The 19,759-nt window shown below is 37.0% G+C and overlaps 1 protein-coding gene across 4 annotated transcripts in view; it reads right to left on the minus strand.

Moving 5' to 3' along the window:
- The window catches only part of Agbl4 (ATP/GTP binding protein like 4), a 1,213,327-nt gene that overhangs the window by 316,928 nt on the left and 876,640 nt on the right, over positions 1-19,759 (minus strand). For all 4 annotated transcript variants that reach the window (XM_010610280.3, XM_033767837.1, XM_033767835.1 and 1 more), the window contains one exon: positions 18,215-18,254. In XM_010610280.3, coding sequence (XP_010608582.1) covers positions 18,215-18,254 — 40 coding nt within the window. The remainder of the gene's footprint in view (positions 1-18,214; positions 18,255-19,759) is intronic.

The raw sequence follows: 19,759 nt of genomic DNA on the forward strand, positions 1-19,759 counted from the left end.
AAAATAAATAAATAATTTCATATGAAACAAGCAAACATATTAATCAGAACTATCGTATGGAAGTTTTCTTGGGTAGTAAGATTTTAACCCTTGATGGCTAATTATTGTTTTTTATTTTATTAGGCAAGTTCTTAGGACAAGCAAATGATCTGGTTATTTCTCATGGCAACAGTGGGGAGGTGTTTGGTAAACTGTAAAGGGTAAGGGCAAAACTATGCTGATAAATATTCTTTTTAAAGATAGGGAACGAGGCTATGTTGTCTCTGAGAAAAGTATTTATCAGTGGGAGGGGTACCTGATTCATAGATTCCACAGCTGTAGCTGAAACAGAGTGATTTAAATTTACCTGTACTCACTAACCTAGACCCAGTCACTTCCAGAGCCTGGAAGCAGTGAACTAACATGCATATTAGTGGCCATCAGGGTGAATCCTGAGGGACTGCACAGGACCATCAATATGAATCCACCTCCAATGAGGAATGGATTTGTTTGGGGGAATAGGGTTCTATCATTTGAATATGGGTAGTGTTCTCTAAAGCTTTATATGTTACAGGGTAGCAGTATTGGGCAGAGCTGTGGACCTTTAAGAGGTGGGGCTGGTGGGAGGCTCCTAGGTCACTGGGAGTGTGTTTTCAAAGGGCACTGTAAGACCCTATCTTTTTCCCCCTCTCCTCATTCCAGTTCAAGATAGAAATAATTGCTTACTCTTGACATGAACTCCTACCATTGTCATCTGCACCAGGAGGTAATGCAGTCAAATGGCAGTTCTCACTGACTGTATACAATGTTTGGATCTTAAAACTACAAAACTGTGATCTCAGTTAACCTTTTTCCATTATAAGCTCATTGTCTTTGATATTTTGTTATAGTAATAAGAAGCTGACTGATATATAGGGGGTGGCCACCCAACTGAGTGATTTGAAGAGATGCCTGCATGGATATGAGGGTGAGCAGGTAAGGGATTCAGAGTGAAGTGTGCAGGGGAATCAATCAACTTCTTTGTAAATGTCTAAGTATGGAATCCCCTGCTCCAAACTCATAAAATGTGGAATGGCCAAGTTAACTAGCATTGCGCCTTTATTCTTCCTACATCTCTTAAGATTTTCCTGATTCTTATGTAAAGTTTGTCTACGCAATAAACAGTACAGCATAGTGGCATAGATTCTGGAGCTGAACTGCCTGAACTCAAATTTCACCTTTGTTACTACTCATGAAACCTTGGACAAGTTACCTACCTTCTCTCTCTGGTAAAGTTTATTCATCTGTTTCTCACTTTGGTTTTTATGAAAATTGAGAATTAATATATTAAAAGCCCTTAGAATAGCACTTAGCACAGAGTGAACACTCAATAAGTGTTGCCTATTATTGCTATCACTACAATAATTTTCTACAACATAGCCAAGTACCTGGACTGGTGGAAGTCAATGTGTCAGGAAGTTCAAGGTAATAGACTTAATCTGTCCCATCTCCTTGAGATAATCGGTGAAAGGGAAAGCTGCCACTTAAGTGATACCAGAGAGGTCCCCAGGCCAAAAAGCATTATGTAGAATAAACATTTGGATTGTTCAAACAACAAGTAAAAGGAAATTATCATTTGTACTTTAAAAGAAAGTGGTTTACTATACATACCCAGGTTATTACAAGTCTTCTTAGTGTTGAGCTGTGGTAAATAGCCAATAAATTTATAGATAGATGGATAGATAGATACAGATAAACTTGTATTCATTCAAAGTAAACCAAATGGTGGCTATAAGAACACAAGTAGCAGGTATAAATTAAATGAAGCAAGTAGCCCCTGCCTATTTCCTCACTGACCTTCATCTATCTCTAGTTTTTTCCCTTTAATCATTGCTGGCTCTATCATTTATTTAACTACCACTCACTCCCTTCATGATCTTTGGCATGTCATTTATCTTCCAGGGCCCAGTTATTTCATAAGCTAAATAAAACAGATATTTCAGGGATGGTGAGTAGGTTTTCTTGCAACATATGTGTTGAAATAGTGATTGTCTGGAGTATTGTGTAAAAGAAGATTGAAACTGAGTTCAAGATGAACAGGAAAGGATTCCATGATGATTTAGTGATGTCACATATTTATGGGACAATTGATTGGTAGCCCTTGTGCGATATATGTTTCCTCTGGAATTTACATATAATCCCAACCATATTCATTAGAAGAGTGTAACAATAACTCAGCCTTAATGCAAATATCAATAATGGTGTGATTTTTATCATTATAAGATATAGTTGCCCTGTGTGGATGTGAAGTTATCCAGTAAAAAGACTGACTCTATCAGAAAATTCTCTTCTCCTCTGTGAGTCGGTAAAATCAAGGTTAAAGAGGATCTATCTATAAAAGGAAAAACAATAGCATACCAGACCTCATCATTAGTATGCTTATCTTCTTATAACTTGATGATCTTGAGTGAATCACACAACCGATTGACTGATGGATTGATTGGTACCGGGGATTGAACACGGGTCCTTGCGCCTGCAAGGCAGGCCACCGAACAGCTGAGCCAAATCCCCAGCCCCCTACACACAACCTCTTTAAATCATAATTTCCTCTTTTCCAAAACAGAGTAATGTTTTTTACAATTAGAAGATGGTAACTAGGATTTACATACCTATAAAACACATGGAACCGAGCACAGTGAAGATTGTAATTTTCTGCTTTATATGAAAGAGATACTTGATATTAATTCCTTCTTTCATCTTCAAAGTGAGTACAAGGGAACTATGGAGTGCAAGTGACTTTTGGAGAGAGACAATCTCTATTTTTTTTCTTTTTTCCCCTTTTCTCATATTTATTCCTTTCCCCTACCCCTCCCACTTCCTCTTCCCCTTTGGACCCTTTCTTCCTATTTCACATTATTTGTTACACATTTTAATCCTTATTTACACTTTTAGTTTCTCACACAAGAGAAACTACTTGGTATTTACATATGTGTGTTCTATTTATTTCACTTAAGAGTATGGCCTCAATGTGCATCCATTTAGCTTTAAATGTCTCTAGTTTCTTGTTATTTAAGCCTGAGTAGTACTCCATTTTATATATAAAAAAACAAACACACAAAAAAACCACATCTTCTTTATCCAGTTTCCAACCGATGGGCAATGAGCTGTTTAAAAGTTTTAGTTCTTACAACCTGTGCTGCTACAATCATGGGTGCACATATATCACTGTGGTATGTTTCTTTTAATTCTTTTGGGAAGATAGCCAGCAGGGAATAGCTGGGTCAAATGGAACCTCTGATCCTAGTTCTTTGAGGTATCTCCATACTGATTTCCACATTGGTTACTATTTTTTATACCTAGTTCTGGACAGAAGTGTTTAAATGCAAGAGAAACAAATGGTTAAGAAATAACTGTTGGCTTGGATAGAATTTAATTCAATCTAAATCAAATAAAACAATCTTTTAGAGCCATAAACAGCAAGCATAGTGGCTGGCACATGTCTGTTCATGAACACTTATAAAATATAGTTGTATGATGGTCTGATTCCCGAACTGGGGCACATTCATGGAAAAGCATATAATTCTCAGAGGAGCAGTAGAAGAAACATATATTCACTCACTGTTGGCATCATCTTATCAGAAGAGCTGCCACTTGTAGCTATTTTCTGTTCCATGCCCTCTCCCTTGGAGGGGATAAAGTAGCCATGATAAACCCTCGTCCTGCATTTATACGAGGAAAAAAGATTCTAAATTTCTGCCGTGGACCCAGGGCACCCTCAGGAATCAGACCCATTCTCGTCTTGGGTCAGGCTATTTTGTCTCTGCTGTATAGTGTGAAAATCGCTTTCCCCATCTTGTTAGTTTGTCTTTGAAGTCCTCTTACTGTCACAGCAACACTGAAGGGACCACAACAACTTCAAATATCTGAACCATTTTCTCATTGTTCTAAATGACATATTTTTTGTCACTGGCTCTATAACTATTCTCCTTTAGTTGATTCCTGAAGAATTTCATGGCCTTAATGAGTACATCAATTATTGTTCATTGAAGAGCTGATGTCTCCTTAAAGGTTATTTGAAGGTTGATTGCTATCTCAGCTCTTATATCCAGCAAATCTATCTCAGCCTTATGAACGCATTTGACCTTTTTATAGGTACAGGGAAAAAATAACAGAACAAAAGTTAATTTAGACCTCTATAATACAACTTTTTTTTTGAAAGAAATGAAAGGGCATTGAAATCGATATCTGCACAATAACATGTTGATGAATGTTGGGACCCAATTTTCTCATTTTGCTAACTCGAGATTGGGAATTCTGAATAGTTTTCAATCCTGCATTCTTTGGGCGCTGTGAAGTCTGCCGCATTGTGTCCACACAATGCTGCTGCACACTCATTATGGGAGTATCAGTTGTCCTGAAAAGGTCAGTTAGTTAGAAATGTCAGCGTTCAGTGGAGCCGCGCAGACCTGTGTGCGCACGGATCCAATTAGAGTGGCCAGGCAGCACTGCTGTAACCCAGAATCCTAATGAGCAAATAAAGGAAAGGTGGCAGCGCCTTTTTTCTTCCTTCTCCTTATTCAAAAGAAGTGGTGATTGCTTTTCAAACACCCTACATGAGGTTGTTTAAGCTTTACCAAACACCACTTAGGCTCCAGGTGGGCTGGGAGGAGAACCCCAGCTCTGCAAAGGCTGAGCCCACCTACAGCAGATAGATGTGGAAGAGTAATGAGGGCGGGAGGAGCAGTAGTTCAGACTTCAAACTGGTACGATGGGTCACCCCTTGCAAGACTTCCTCCAGTGATAGCTGAGAGGAAAATGGCTTTCTTAATAATAGGTTCATTTTTAAGCTCCTACTCTGTGAGAAGCCTTCCAAAACCTGGTCTTTGTCATGGGTGGGGGCTGGGGCGGTGGGCAGCTAAGTCCACAGCGCTAGTGCAAGTGAGTGTTAGCAGTTCACTAACATTTGGATGCCTAGATGGGCTGATGTTTCCTGAGTTACTCTATAGTGTTTCTCTAATTCTAATTCATCAGAAGCTTATGTTGTGGGGAAGTGTGCTGGTCAGGAAGGTGAATGCTGCAGCTCATTTTGGACAACTACACATTAACATATGTTTACAATTGTGTGGGTAGCACAGTTCTAGCTACCTCACCTATGTTTGTTTTTACTTTCTACTCCTCTCCCTGGCCTTCTCTGTTCCCCACTACTTATCTGGTGCTTCTGGACCAGCAATCATAATGCACTGTCTTTTGTGGTTCCATCACTATATAATTCTTTCAAAAACTTGTATTTTTGTCCTTTGATTTCATAAACCCCATCCACAATTAGAACACTTTCCTGCAGCTTTTGTCTGGGCTTCAGGGTACTCATTAGACCCAAACAACACCCCCACCCTCCCAGTAATTTTTACAAGTAATGCAAGGACAATTTGTTACAAGTAATTCAGGAACAAAAGGAGGACTTACAGGGAACTCATCACTGGATTTTTAAGCTCAGTGGGTAGTAATGATCAATGGACTTAAGAAAAAATTTTTTAAACAAGCTAGTCTCTTGTATAATCTTTTTCAAAAGGCAAACTTTCTAAGAATAGATCTCAGCTGGAACATCCTCCTCATGGTTTTTGTTTTGCTTTGTTGTTCTACAGAGAAGTATATTGGGTTCATAAGACAATGATTCAGCAATAACTTGGAAAAAAGTCACACTGCAAGTGCCAAACACAGACCCTATTGGCATTTCAGAGAATGAACTAGGCTGGGGCTCTCTTAATGAGGGGGAAAAATAACAAATAGCGGTGCCCATCCACAAAGAAGGACTTCTGATAACAAAGTCATTTCCAAGGTTCTGTTAGGGGCCAGATACATAGTTTATCTTATCTAATACAGTAAATCTATGGGGTCAGTATCACTAATCCCATTTTAAGGGTAAAAGATCTATAACTTTTTGAGGTTAAGAATGTTGTCAAAATAATGCACAAGAGTAAATGGTAGGGATGGGACTTGAAGCTCAGTCTATCTGGTTCCAAACTTTCAACTGAATTCCAGGATTTCATTTTGGTCAGAGACTCTTTGTTCTTCTGTTCCTAATAGTACTGAGTAAGCACTGGTAATGGTGGGTCATTAATGGTGGTCTCAATGGAGACCAAATACCTTCCTCCTATAGCCTAACCTCATCACTTTTTCCGATGATGTCTTCTACAATTTCCTTTATGATTTGCCTCTGGGTTCTCAATCTCTTGGAATTTAAGTAGGTGTACTTGGATTACATCTTGCCTCAACTCAGTAGTAGCCCCACATCATTTGCCAAATATACGCAGGGCTATGACATAAACTGGGAACTAGAAATTGGAGCATATCCTTCTTTTCTTAAATGAGATAATCTGATTTATTAGTCTAGTGGATCGAAAATATTTCTGATTTGTGACAAGTGCAACCGTCCATATAGTTTTAGGTCTATGTTAGGACAGAAAGACGGAGATGGGCAAATTTCGCTATTTATTTATAGAAGCGATAGGACCTGCACAATTTTCAAAAATTTTTTCTGAATTTTATGCCAAGCTTCAAATGCTAGGCCTTTACCCATGTATGTTGGGAGTAGGGAGAGGATCCGTGTAAGAATAGGAAAAGGTAAGTGGTAGCCATGTGAGTATCCCGAAGATCCCTTGGATTATTCCTACTTCCTAATATTCACATCCTGGGATTTCCTATTTCCTCCCATGGTAAATAAGGTAGGCTTATATAACTCATAGGATATTATAAAAACGATGGACTGTGACTTTGCAGGCTAGATCATAAAAGACCTTTCAGCTTCTGTCCTGTTTTTCCTTGGATTAGTCATTCTAAAGGAAGTCAGCTACCATAGGTTTGCTCAAAAGCAACTTTGTAGAGAAGTCTTTGTAGCAAGGAACTAAGGCCATCTACAAAAACCAGCACTAACTGGTCATCCCATATGAATGAGTCATTTTGAAAGATGATTTTCTAGCTGCACTCAGGCTTTCAAAGAACTACAGCCTGTAACTTTATGAGACCCTGGACCAAAACCATCCAGCTAAGCTGGTACCATATTCTTGACCTCCGAGAATTATATGGGATAATAAATCTTTACTCTTGTTTGAAACTCTTAAGATCTAGGTAATTTGTAATGTAGCAATGCAGTCACAATACTAACTACTGTTTTATACCAAATCTACTAGGTGTCTACACTTTATAATGCTAGCCTCTTTATATACACCATAATTCATTTTCACATAACTATAAATATTGCTATTATCTTTCTTTTTACATATGGCAAAATGGAAGTAAGGTACTGAAAAGTGAACAGGCTTTCACAAATTCAAACTACATGTGGAAAAGGTAGGATTTAAATACATAATAATAATATGTAGTAAGTAATAATTAGTACAACTCAATTACAATTAAAGAATTTATGTTTTTCTCTTTTACCTTCCAATTTTTATGACATCTGTCTACAGTAAACCTGTATGACTGGCCTGACATATGAACCACTTAAGATTATGACTGGAATTTTAGTTTTAACTTATTACCAAAGTCTTCAGTTACAATCCAAATACTGGCCACTTGTGCTTCCAGATGGTCTCAGATACAGATTCAACCCTTAACAGTCCTGGAAGGAGCATTACAACATTCTTTCCTGTGTAGGATTCATTGTGAAATCCTGGGCCAATGTCTATCCAAGGACGTTAAGATGTGGTTGTATATAGGAGAAAGCTGTGTAGAGGAGCCTTAGCCTTCAATTTATAAGTTTATAAGTCAAGGGTCCACTGTACTGCATGGCTGAGCATCAGTGACTCTAACTGCACTGCTTTAAGCATGGTACAATATACTGGTCTACAAAATGTGTAATCTGATGCCCCACAGTACACAGCAGACTTACCTTGCTATATCAATGTCCTGTCAGCTAAGGCCAGATAAGCTCTCATCTTTCTCTCAAACTCCATTGTAAAGACTAAGTTACTGTTATTGACAGAGCTGTTCTGTTCTCTAATGTGATTGGTGTTTTCATGCTAATAATAATATACTAGGGGCTACATCATCATTCTTTTCTATTTAATCTTCATTTCATCCCCTTGAAATAAATGCTACCATCTATACTGGAAGGAAAACTAAGCCCTAGAATAGCGAAATGACTTTCTTAAGGACATGGGGCAAAGAAATAGAACCAAGATGGAAACCCAGATCTACCTGGCTTCAGAACTTTCACTGTCTTCTCTAGAATCCTAGCTAAGTCATTCTGCTCCATATTTGGTAAGCACAGGTCCTGGTCTGTGGTCTGCTATCCCATGACCTAGTGCTTACTTTTGGTATTCTTTGCCACTGCTATAGATCTGGTTCTAACCAGAAAAGCACTTTTTGGGGTCTAGAATATTATATTACTTCCACCTGAAGATAAGTCTGATTACAGCCCAGAGATTCTGGCCATGGAGCTCCTGCTGTATCCAGCCTTTAAGATAGAAAAGGTACAGCAGAAGAGATCTCTGTGTTTTCTGTCTTCAGAGCTTATGATTCACATTAACTTAGCTTAGTGATCAAGATAGTTATTACAAAATTTCATATGATCTTGGGCCACTCTCAAGTAATATCAAGCCTCAAATTATCCCACAGTTTCATTGAGCAGTGTTTATAACCCAACTTTCACCCAATCAGAACAATAGATTTTCCTGAACATAGATATTCAAAGATGGGTTCGTAATGACTCAATCACAAAATGAGAAGGCATAGATACTGTGCTGAAACTTCTGAATAAGTTCCTCTTGCTTCTTCATACTAGTGTAGAATTTGGGAGAATATAAAGTTTGCAGCTGCTACAGTCATTGTGAGACCACATGTGGCCTGGGAATGGATTTGACTCTAAACAAGTTAAGAGAAGATGAAAAACAGACCATGTCCGCTGAGCCCTATATCAAGATGCATAAAATGTCAGCTTTATTTCTACATTATTCATTTACGTGAGCCAAGGAACTGTGTATTTTTGCTTAAGCTAATTTAGGTTGAGATTGAAGAATTCCATTTACATAGTCCTAGTGCCTTCATTTTAGCCCATGTGACTTCATTCCACTTTCTTTAGGTGTAGAACATATATTCAGGCTAATTGCCAAGGTTTTACCAGCTTTTTCCTGACCTGATCCTCCTCATGCTGATCAGCTATGATGGTTTCTGGTGCCACAGCTTCCCAGAGATCAACCTATCTGTATGATGTTTCTAAATATGACCCCTGAACCTTTCTCTCAGTCCTCTCAGTTGAGTCCTGGGATATGGCGCCTTACATAGATTCACTAAAATACATATTCAGGAACACATGATGCAGTTTACCCTATCCCAGGGACCACAAGAACAAGCATACTTCTCCTTGCCTTTATATATTTCTCAGATATTGGACTTTGTTACTCAGATTTAATAAATCTTCTGAGTAACACTTGATGATGATGCTTTGCCTTGTTGACATGAGAGATGGTGATTAGGGAATGGAGGCAAGAGTATTAATTGACACAGATTTTTTGAAAAATGACATAGTGAGAAAGTTTAATAATTTTTAAACATATTAATGCTCCTTGACCAGATAATTTCATTTCCAAAGTTACTAGCATAAAAACTTGTGCAAAATAACTAAAATTTTTTTCCACAAGTAATTTTCTGGCAGAGTTATTTATAAAAGTAAAATATCTGGAAGTAGCACAATGCAAAATAGTGCTTTAAAAAAAATCAGGCTGCAGATAAAAAAATGGAAGATACTAAAGCCTGTAAGGGTAAATATGCCTTTGAAATGCTATAAAATCTTCACAGATCTAGTAATTCCATTCATAGTAGTCTAAGTGAGGACAATAGCCTGCAATGTAGATGAAAGCACGTTCATATGCTGACAAATTATTTATAAGATTGAGAATCAAATTAAGTGCCCAATATAATTGGCATGAGAAAATATTTGTTTTAATATTAAGTGAAAATTCAGGATAAAATATTATATTACATATTATCTCAACTATGTAAAATAAAATTATACATGCACATAAAAAGGGCAAAGAAGTAAATCCATTAAAATATTAAGCAGTTATTGCCTCTGGAAGATAACTGATATTTTCATCTTTATAACTTTTCTGTGTTTCTTAAAATTTGCATTGTGGGTATGTACAATCTTTTAATAGAAAAAGTAATTATAAAAAGATGGTAAGTATGTAAACTACATAGCAACATGGAGGTTGTTTATGAAATAATGTTAAGTGAAAAAAGATGTATATAAAAACTTACTGTGATTGCAATTATGTAAATGTTTCTGCATATAGACAAGAACTGAAAAGGAAAATGCATAAATAAAATTAGGTTTTGCATTGTGCTAAGGCTGTAGGATTAGACATAATTTATTTTTCTTCTCTAAAGATGTTTTTAAAGCTGTTTTTAATGATGTGTAGGCATTTTTGAACCATCTCCTCCATAAATATATACTGTGTTTCCAGACTGTCTCCACAGGTCTTGTGTTGGCCCTGAAAATGGCTGCATGGCAGGTGAGAGTGACTAGTTCTGCCTTTCTTGTTCCTTTAGTCTCCAAAGGAAATTTAATTGCAGACAAAGTCCCAAATTGTCAAATAACAGTCATCAGGTTCAGTCCATCACCATTTGACGTAAGTACCATTTTAACAAGTATAAGAGGAGATAACAAACTTTGTGAATATTTGCAACGAGGAAAAAATTTAGCTGTGATTCTTTTCTGGGAGGTTTGTGTAGTATTTTAGGAAATCAATTATTTCTTCCATCATTACTTAATGGAAAAGCTTCAGCGACTGTCTTGTCCCTAGCAAAACGGGTCAGACAGAGTTCTGTTTGTCTAAAAAGTGTCCAAGGGCTAATTACACATATCTAGTAGTAGAACAGGTAAAGGATTGAGAATCAGACAGATCTGGATTTGCATCCTGAGTCAGTCATTTTGTAACTGTGCTCATGGGGATGATGAATCTAATCTCATGGCAGTTTGGTTGGCATATCTGCAAAACAGGAAAGATAATATCTGCCTTATGGTAAGGTGAGAACTGTGTGAAAAATACACATAAAGGGCCTAACAGCTCTGCCTCTGTATAGATATTTCCTAAACACCATCCTTTTAGTCTTTACCATCAAAGAGCTATGGCCATTTGACAAGTGTGCCAAGACAATTCAGTAAGGAAATCATCATCTCTTCAACAAATGGTTCTGGGAAAACTGGTCTCCACCTGCAAAAGAGTGAATCTGGACTCCCACTCACATGATATAAAAAATTAGCCCAAATGAACCAAACCCCTAAATGTAAGAGCTTTAAATGTAAGAGCTATGAAACGCTAAGAGGAAAACACAAGACTACATCTTTCTGACCGTGGATTAGGCAATGATTTTTTTTAGATATGACAGAAAAAGTATAAGCAAAAAAAAAAAAAAAAAAAACCTGGATAAATTTGACTTTATCAAAACGAAAATCTTTTTTGCTTTGAATACATCAAGAAAGTGAAAAGATAATCCAAAGAAAGTGAAAAATGAGATGCAAATTATAAATATGATAAAATTCCATCCAGAATTCCCCCCCTTCTTTCTTTCAGCTCAATAACAAAAGACAAATACAATCCAAGTAAAAATAAGTAAGGGTAAATAATTTGCATGGACATATCTCCACAGAAAATATACAAGTTGTTCATAAACACATGAAAATATAGTTAGCACTACTGGACACTAGGAAGAGGCAAATAGAAATGATACAGTATTATTTTACACCCATTAGGATGGCTATTCTCACGAAGACAGGCAATGACAAGTGTCAGAGAAGATGTAGAGAAATTACAACTTTCCTATATTACTAGTGGAAGTGTAAAACACTATGATTATTTTGTAAAACAGTTTGGCAGTTTCTCAAAATGTTTATCCTAAAGTTTACCATATGATCAGCAATTCCATACCTTGGTATATTTCCAAGAGAACTAAAAACATATGTCCACACAAAAAACTTGTACAAAATGTTCATAACAGATTATTCATAACTGCCCAAAATGCAAACAAATCCAATGTCTATCAAACCCAACAGGCTATACCTACACAATGGAATATTATTCATCAATAAAAATAATTAAATATTGAAATATATTTAAATATATGCTACAAAATGGGTGAAACTCATAATCTAAGAGGAAAAAGCCAGTCAAAAAATGTAATATATGTTATGATTCCATTTTTACAGTGTCCATAATAGGTAAATCTAGAGAAGCAGAAAGTAGATTAGTGGTTGCCTTAGGCTAGGAGAAAAGAGAAATGAGTAATGATTGCCAATTGATATAGAGTTTTTATTTGGGATAAAGATAATGCTCTAGATCTTAGAGGTGATGGTTGCACAACTGTATGAATATACTGAAACCCACTAAACCTTACACCTTGAAGGCTGACTTTTATGATAGGTAAGTTACAGCTCAGTAGAATTTTGATTGTAAAAAGTATGTGAGAATGTTTAACATCTCCAGCCATCAGAGAAATGCAAATTAAAACTACACTGAGGTTCCATCTCACTCCAGTCATAATAACCATCATCAGGAATACAAAAAACAATGAATGCTGGAGAGGAAGCAGGGAAGAAGTAACTTTACTGCATTGTTGGGGGGAATGTAAACTGGTACAACCACTATGCGAATGAACACGGAGATTCCTCCAAAGACAAATAAGGAAATACCATTTGATGCAGATAACCACTCTTGAGCACATTCCTGAGAGAACTGGGGACTGCATACTGCAGTGATACACGCATACTGATGTTTATAGAAGTGCAACTCACAATAGCCTAGCTGTGTGAAACAGCATAGATGCCTACCAACAGATGAATGGATAAGAAACTGTGGCATAAGTACAAAATGGAATACTGTTAGCCATAAAGAAGAATAAAATCATGTCATTTGAAGGAAAATGCATGGAACTAGACGCCATTATGTTTAGTGAAATGAGCCAGAATCAGAAACTTGAATATTATTGCACGATTTCTCTGATATGAGAAGATTAAAAGTGCATAAATAAATAAACAATTAAAATAAAGGAGATTGGACAGGAAACTAGAACATACACTTCTAGAGACACAGAAGAGGGTAAATGGGAGTGAGGAGACAAGAGGAAGGGGGAAATGGGGCTGAAATTGATTAGGTATGTTAAATACATGCACTTCATTTCCAAAACAAACTCTATCATCATGTAACACTAGCATGTAATATCAATAACATTTTTTTAAATCACTGCAACCATCGCCCAAAAGATTTATTTTAAAAATAGTTATGACCATCACTTTTAATTTCATGGTAATGCATTCAGATCTTCCTAGATGTGTGATAAAAGTACATTGGTCATTCCCTAATATTCTAGTTGTATTCCCTGCAGTGTCCCTTCCATGTGAAAAAATACTTTTCTATTGAATCGGGGGGGGGGCATGCAGCATGCTTTGATCAAGAAAATCTGGACAGAAGCCAGTACTTGGTTTTTTAGTGGGGTACCTGGGATTGAACTTGGGACCTTGTGCTTGCGAGGCAGGTGGCAGAAGCACTGAGCTAAGTCCCTGGGCCCTTCTAAGAGTTTTTAAGAGCAGATGCATGCTCATCATTTTTTCCTTTTCCCCACCATGCTGATCAACACGGCAAGTGCTATCAGTGCCTCCTGGTAATCCCATCCAGTCCACTGGCACCTATGATTTCTGCACATGTTAAATAACTTCCAATTGTTAATTCCTGCAAATCCATCCTGAGGGCTTCCTCTAACCATTATAATTTACCACATCCATACATGGAGCAAACTGGAGAGGTCAGAAAATTAACATCTCTACCCTCACCTCTATTCCTTTGGCAGTCAAAAGGCCAACTTTGAGGCTTATTTTCTACACTGACTTCCAGGGTTCTTCAGTGGGATTAAGCAGAACTACTCTCTGTGATAGCAGAGGCCTCTGTGTGCCCTTTTGTTTGATAATGAATCTTTACTGGCTTTTTCCTTTTCCTGTCTCTCTTCCCTACTTTCTTACCAATGTCTCTGGGATCACCTCCCAAATACACTACCTGCAGTAAAGTCTTCAGGAGCCCAGATTAAGACACCTGGCAATGTTCCAAATAGGGGATGGTTGGCCAGCTTGGGCATCAAAGTAAAGACAGTGTAGAGCAGAGCTGACCTCAGTCATTGCAGAACATGTACCTTTGTTTTAAGCTTCTGTAATTTTGATTTTGTTGTTACTTTAGTGTCATTCCCATTGAGCGATACATACTTTTACTTCAGTAATTCTATTTCTAGAATTTTTTTCCTGAAGAAACCATTAGAGGCACACACAACAATCTTTATGCAAAAATATCTGTTGTGGTATTACATATAAATAATTGGAGACAATCTAGAACAATAGGGGATTTAAAAAGTACAATAGGATGCTTTTCAGCTATATAAAATTCTCTCAGAAAATATTGATAACATTGGCAGGTGTTCATACTGTATTTAAATAAAAATAGCTCATATATCATTCTAACTTCATTTAAAAATTATCTATATAATCTGTGTGTGCACATGCAAAAAAAAACTGTCTCCTTCCTCAGTCCAATGGTAAAAGTTCTACATGGACAAGAAAAGAATACTTCCTTACTATGCCTCTCCTCTGTTGAGGCGGTTAAGGGTTACAGGTGAATAAACTTTCTAAAGAAGAAACTATAGTTGGGCTTCTGGGTCAATTGGCAAAATAAGTTTATGCTTCAACAGATCCACTTATTCTTCTCTACTATTAATTTTTGATAATACATGGAAAGGAGATGGAAATATATAGTCAGGCTCCATTGTGAGAGGCATATTGCCACAATGCAGAAGTGGTCAACGATACAAAAGAGTGACTGGTTGTGAGGCTACTGAATTGTTGAGATCTAGATGTAGAAGCCAGCAGTAGAAGTGGGATGTTTGCCTTCTATACAAGAAAGGAGATCAAAGGTGTACTTGAGGAGAAGAAAATCAGAGACAAGTTTCTGTTTGGAGCAAAGCCATTGGGTTGGGATCCCTGCCACAGAAAGAATGTAGAAAAAGGTTGTTGCATAACTTTCAGGAGACAGCACTTGTGTATTGTAGGCCAGGAAGATGAGGACTATAAATCTGGGAGCCGGAAGCAATGTTAAGTCATCCTGAAGTTTTTGTCTTTGGATCTGTTATATTCTCAAGATTCATCAGGTAGGTACAACTGCAAGAAACATCACAAAGGGATATTTGAACAAAGTAGGAGTTTAAAAGAAGGGGTGAAGAGAAAGAAAATCAGAAAAATTCTTTCTCAGAGTTATGCTACAAATAAAACTTCAAAACACATGAAGAAATTGAAAGCTAAAAATGATACTTCGCAAAATCAACAATTGGAACTTGAATTCTCTCCAGATGAAACTTATTTTATGGAACAAAGATTTAAAAATAAGCACATTGAGGATGTTCAAAGAAACAAATGAAGACATTAAAACAGAACTAGAAATTATGAAACAGAATAGGCAGAAATAAAATAAGAACAGGTGGATATGAACAAAATTAGAAATCTTGGAAATGAAAAGTATCATTATTGAGGTATTGAAAAAGAAAAAATCTAGAAAAGACATGGTTGAAAAGTGAATTTATATATGTAAGTTACTTGTGAGAAACTCAGAATCAGTGTAGTAAGACACAAATGACAAAAATGGAAAGCCACTTGAGGGGATTCAGCCTTTCTCTAATAGGAATTTTTAAGAGAACCAAAGGAGCATGGTAGAGGCAGTGGTGGATATTTGAAGAGATAATTTGCCAAAAATTTCCATCACTAAATAAAGACACAGATTATTTTCAGTTAAAAGCATACTCAGAGTACAAAATAGGATAAAAAAAATAAATTCATACTTTGAACATGTAAAAGGAAAACCTCTAAGATTAAAAAGAAATCTTGAAACCTACCCAAGAAAAATAGTTTCCCTAAAACAATTTATAAAATGTCAGACTTCTCATCAGCTACTATGAATATGAACAGTGAACAAAATCCTTACAGTGCAAAAGAAAGCTCCCCTGAAGTTAGAATTAGCCAAATCGTTCCAGAGAGAAGCCAATATAAGAACATATGCAGGTTAGACTTCATTAAGCTAGACACTAAAGGGTGCACACTGCTAGGACAGCTTGGAATACAATAAGAAAGAGAACACAAAGTCCTATGCTGTGTGGGAAAAGCCCATTTGCTAATAATTGTGATAATGTAGTGTTGTTTTTCTCTTTTTGCAAAAAGCTGAATTTAAAAGTCTATCGAAGAATAAGTGGTGACAGGGAAGAGTTCAATAAGTGATGAAAATGTGTTAAGGCTGTTCTTTGGCTGACTGATAAAAGTTCTGTATAATTGTATATTTTTTAAGAAAAGGTAATATTAAGCATAAATTTAAAGGGTTAAGATTAGATATAAAATCTATGGCATACAAATCTACAGAGGGTGAAGAAAAAGCAGGTAATTTGTAACACTAAAAAACGGCAGGGAAAAGAAAATGCATAATAAACAGAAAGTATAAATATGGTGGTAGAAACCCCCTGAAAAATATCAGTTACTATAATCATAATAGATTAAATTCACTTGTCATAATTTAGAGACCATTATGTTGTATTTAAGAAATATATTTTAAAATATGTAATTCCCATTTTCAGGAGGACAGATATGGTATCTTCATCTCCATTATAAATACAATTAAAATTTGGATTTATTATAAATAAAATGGTGTGGAGTTGATGAAGAACATAATAATAGGCCAATAAAAATGTAAAAAGAGCTCAGAAACCCATTATGTATATAGGAAAATTGATGTCACAGAAATGTAATTGCTGATGGACTAATCATTGGACAGTGCTGAGACAACTGGTTATCCATAGTAATTAAAATAATTAAATCTCTAGACATGAAGATTGGCCCTAAACGATACAACACAGAGACCTACATATGATACAAAACTTGACAAATTTTAAAAGTATTATATGGGCGAGTATTTTATCAAAGTTGGGAAGGATTTCTTAAGTCACAAAAGCATAGCTCCTCAAGCATAAGATTGAAATGGTAGAAAGAAATGGGAGGTCACAGGAGTGAGGCACTCCATTATGTCAGCTCGCGATCTGCAGTTTCCATAAACATTAATCACATAGACATCAAACAGAGATCATTGTATGGCATAGAGTAGATACTGTTCAAACAATTTCAATATTTATTTTTCAGTCTCAAGTTTAAAGAGCTCTCAGATCGAAATATAGTAAGACCAGTTGAACTAAATGGATCGTAGTCTCTGTCCTATACTTCAGTTACACAACCCAGAGGAACTAACCTTTATACTAGGATAGCTCCTGAAGAGAGCAATTTCTTCACCTCTTTAAAAGTGAGCCAAACAGAAGTCCCTGGATAATAGCATGGAAGCCTTTATGGAAGGCAGGACTAACACAGTTCAGCCAAACTAGTTACTAGGATATTGAAACATTTTAATATTTATTAGTAATTAGCCATTCTGCAAGCCCATTTTCTCCTCTGGAACCTTACCTTCCATATGACCACTCTGCCACACTGGCTCCTCCATCAGGGCCTTATCTCCATAATGTCCAGTAGCCAGAGTGTTAATTCTATCACAGCAGGTGATCACCAGGATGGTTAAATATTTTGAATATCACCCATGGATGAGGATGAACCACCACATGACTTGCAAATGCTAACTACCCCCGCTGACATCATCATCCCCTTGGTCCTAGAGAGAATTACTATCTATTATCCCATTTTGACTCAAGTTACAAAACTGCAATAAAATACTTCTCCGATAAAACTATACATGTTCAGGGCTTAATCCCATGGCCAGATTTTTTGAGGGCCCAAACCTTTCCCTACAGGTGAGAGATGAAAGCTATTTTGACCCTCAGTATAGCCACTGGACACTTTTTCAGACTGGACCTACTGCATGAACCATCCTCCCTTCATGTGGTTTCCACGCAGCTTCCCCATTGTCTGTGATTTTAAAGCTTGTTCCACAGGACAGCAAGACACTTCCTTCACATTTGAGTCCAGTAGATGATTTGGGAAGAACTTACAGCAAAATCCAGAGTATCAGCTCCACCATCAGCAGAGTTAAGAGGGGCAGAGGGCAGGGTGAAGGGTCATTCATGGTGCAAAAATTCCACTCTTCATTTTGAAGGGCAAAGAAAGAGATCTAAGATTGCATTTGGATAGGCAAGAAGGCATCACTCAGAAAACAGAAGGGTAAAAGCAGAACACCCTACTCACCAGGGCTGGTGATTGTCAGGAGGTCAAGCTGCCGCTGTTGCTGAAAAACAAAACACATTGTAAGAGCACTGATTTCAGGCAGAGCCAAACTTGTGCTTAGTAGATTAGGGCAGACATGCAAAATCAGAGCAGGGTAAATTTTATAGAACATGGCGCTCATTCACAACTATACAGAGAGGCTTTGTATCCTAGAAAAAAGGAGAGAGAGAGCATAGATGTCCTTTTTCTTGTCCTTGGAAGTATAGATGCTCACAGCTAAGAGGACCTTAGAGGGCATCCAGTCAAACCTACACTGAAAATAAGAAAAATCAAGCCCTAAGAGAGATGTGGCTTATCTAGGGCCACAGAGAAAGCCCCTTTCCAGTTGCTTAACTGTAGGCTTCTTCCTCTCCCTCTATACCAGATGACCTTGGAATTTTTTGAATGCAACCAATTGCATTGGTTGAGCATGTGATATACTGGCAACCCTCATTTGTCCAGTACCCATGTTACTGTCACCCTTCAGTAATTCCCTTCTAACCAAGATACATCTGAGCTGGTTTATTTCTTAAGCCTGCTCAATAATGCTATGACAGTTTCAATTACTGATGATACAATTGTTCCTTCCCAGAATCCTTATCTTTTTGTACCACACAACATTCTTGCAAAATATTTGCCAAGCACACTAAGCTACATAGATAAGGCTGCTTGTGTTTTTAGAAAAGTGGTCTTGGTTACGTCAAGGAGTGAGATGGTCAGTATCTCAGAAGGCCTGTCCCTTTTCATAGCATACCTATGCGAAAGTACTGTGCCTCACTGAATGCCATGGAAACTAATTTCAGAGAAGTGGGTATAAGAGGGTACTGTTGGGTAGCAGTGAGCAGCTCCTTTAAAGATTACAAAACCCTGGGCCGGGGATTTAGCTCAGTGGTTTGGTGGCCTGCTTTCTGCCTTGCAAGCGCCAGGATCCGAGTTCAATCCCTGGTACCAAAAAAAAAAAAAAAAAAAAAAAAAAAAAAAACAAAAAAAAAAAAAATCCCTTGAACCAAAAAAAAAAAAAAAGATTACAAGCCCCCATCTTCTATTGGCTTTGTTCTCTTTCCTAAATGTGATTTTCCACAAATAGTACTGACATTATGTGTTTTATTTTCTTCAGTGTGTCCAAATTCTACTTTGGAAACCACTGTGGAGGCTTTAAATTGCATGTGTTTCTGACCAGCTGGCATTTTGTTCACTGGATGACTTGCCACATATTGCTTCACCTGCGTTCTCTCCTTTATCTTGCCTCTCTCCAAGAATGGTTTCCTAAACTTTGGGTTAAGCAAAAAGGGGAGTGCAGCAATACGTTTTGAGTACATACTAAAAGCTAGGCACAATGCTACATACTTGGATGTATCGTTTCTTTTTGTATTCTTGGTAATCTTACAGGGTGAGTATTGTAAAAAGTAATAACATGGCATTCAGAGAGAAGGAATTATTTACCCAAGACCACATTTTCATTAAATGTCAGGATCAGAATTATAATTCAATCAACACTGATCCTGATTCTAAAGTTCAAAATATGAC

The sequence above is a fragment of the Fukomys damarensis genome, unplaced genomic scaffold, assembly GCF_012274545.1.
Source record: "Fukomys damarensis isolate Sample0158 unplaced genomic scaffold, DMR_v1.0_HiC HiC_scaffold_23, whole genome shotgun sequence".
Classification (NCBI taxonomy): domain Eukaryota; kingdom Metazoa; phylum Chordata; class Mammalia; order Rodentia; family Bathyergidae; genus Fukomys; species Fukomys damarensis.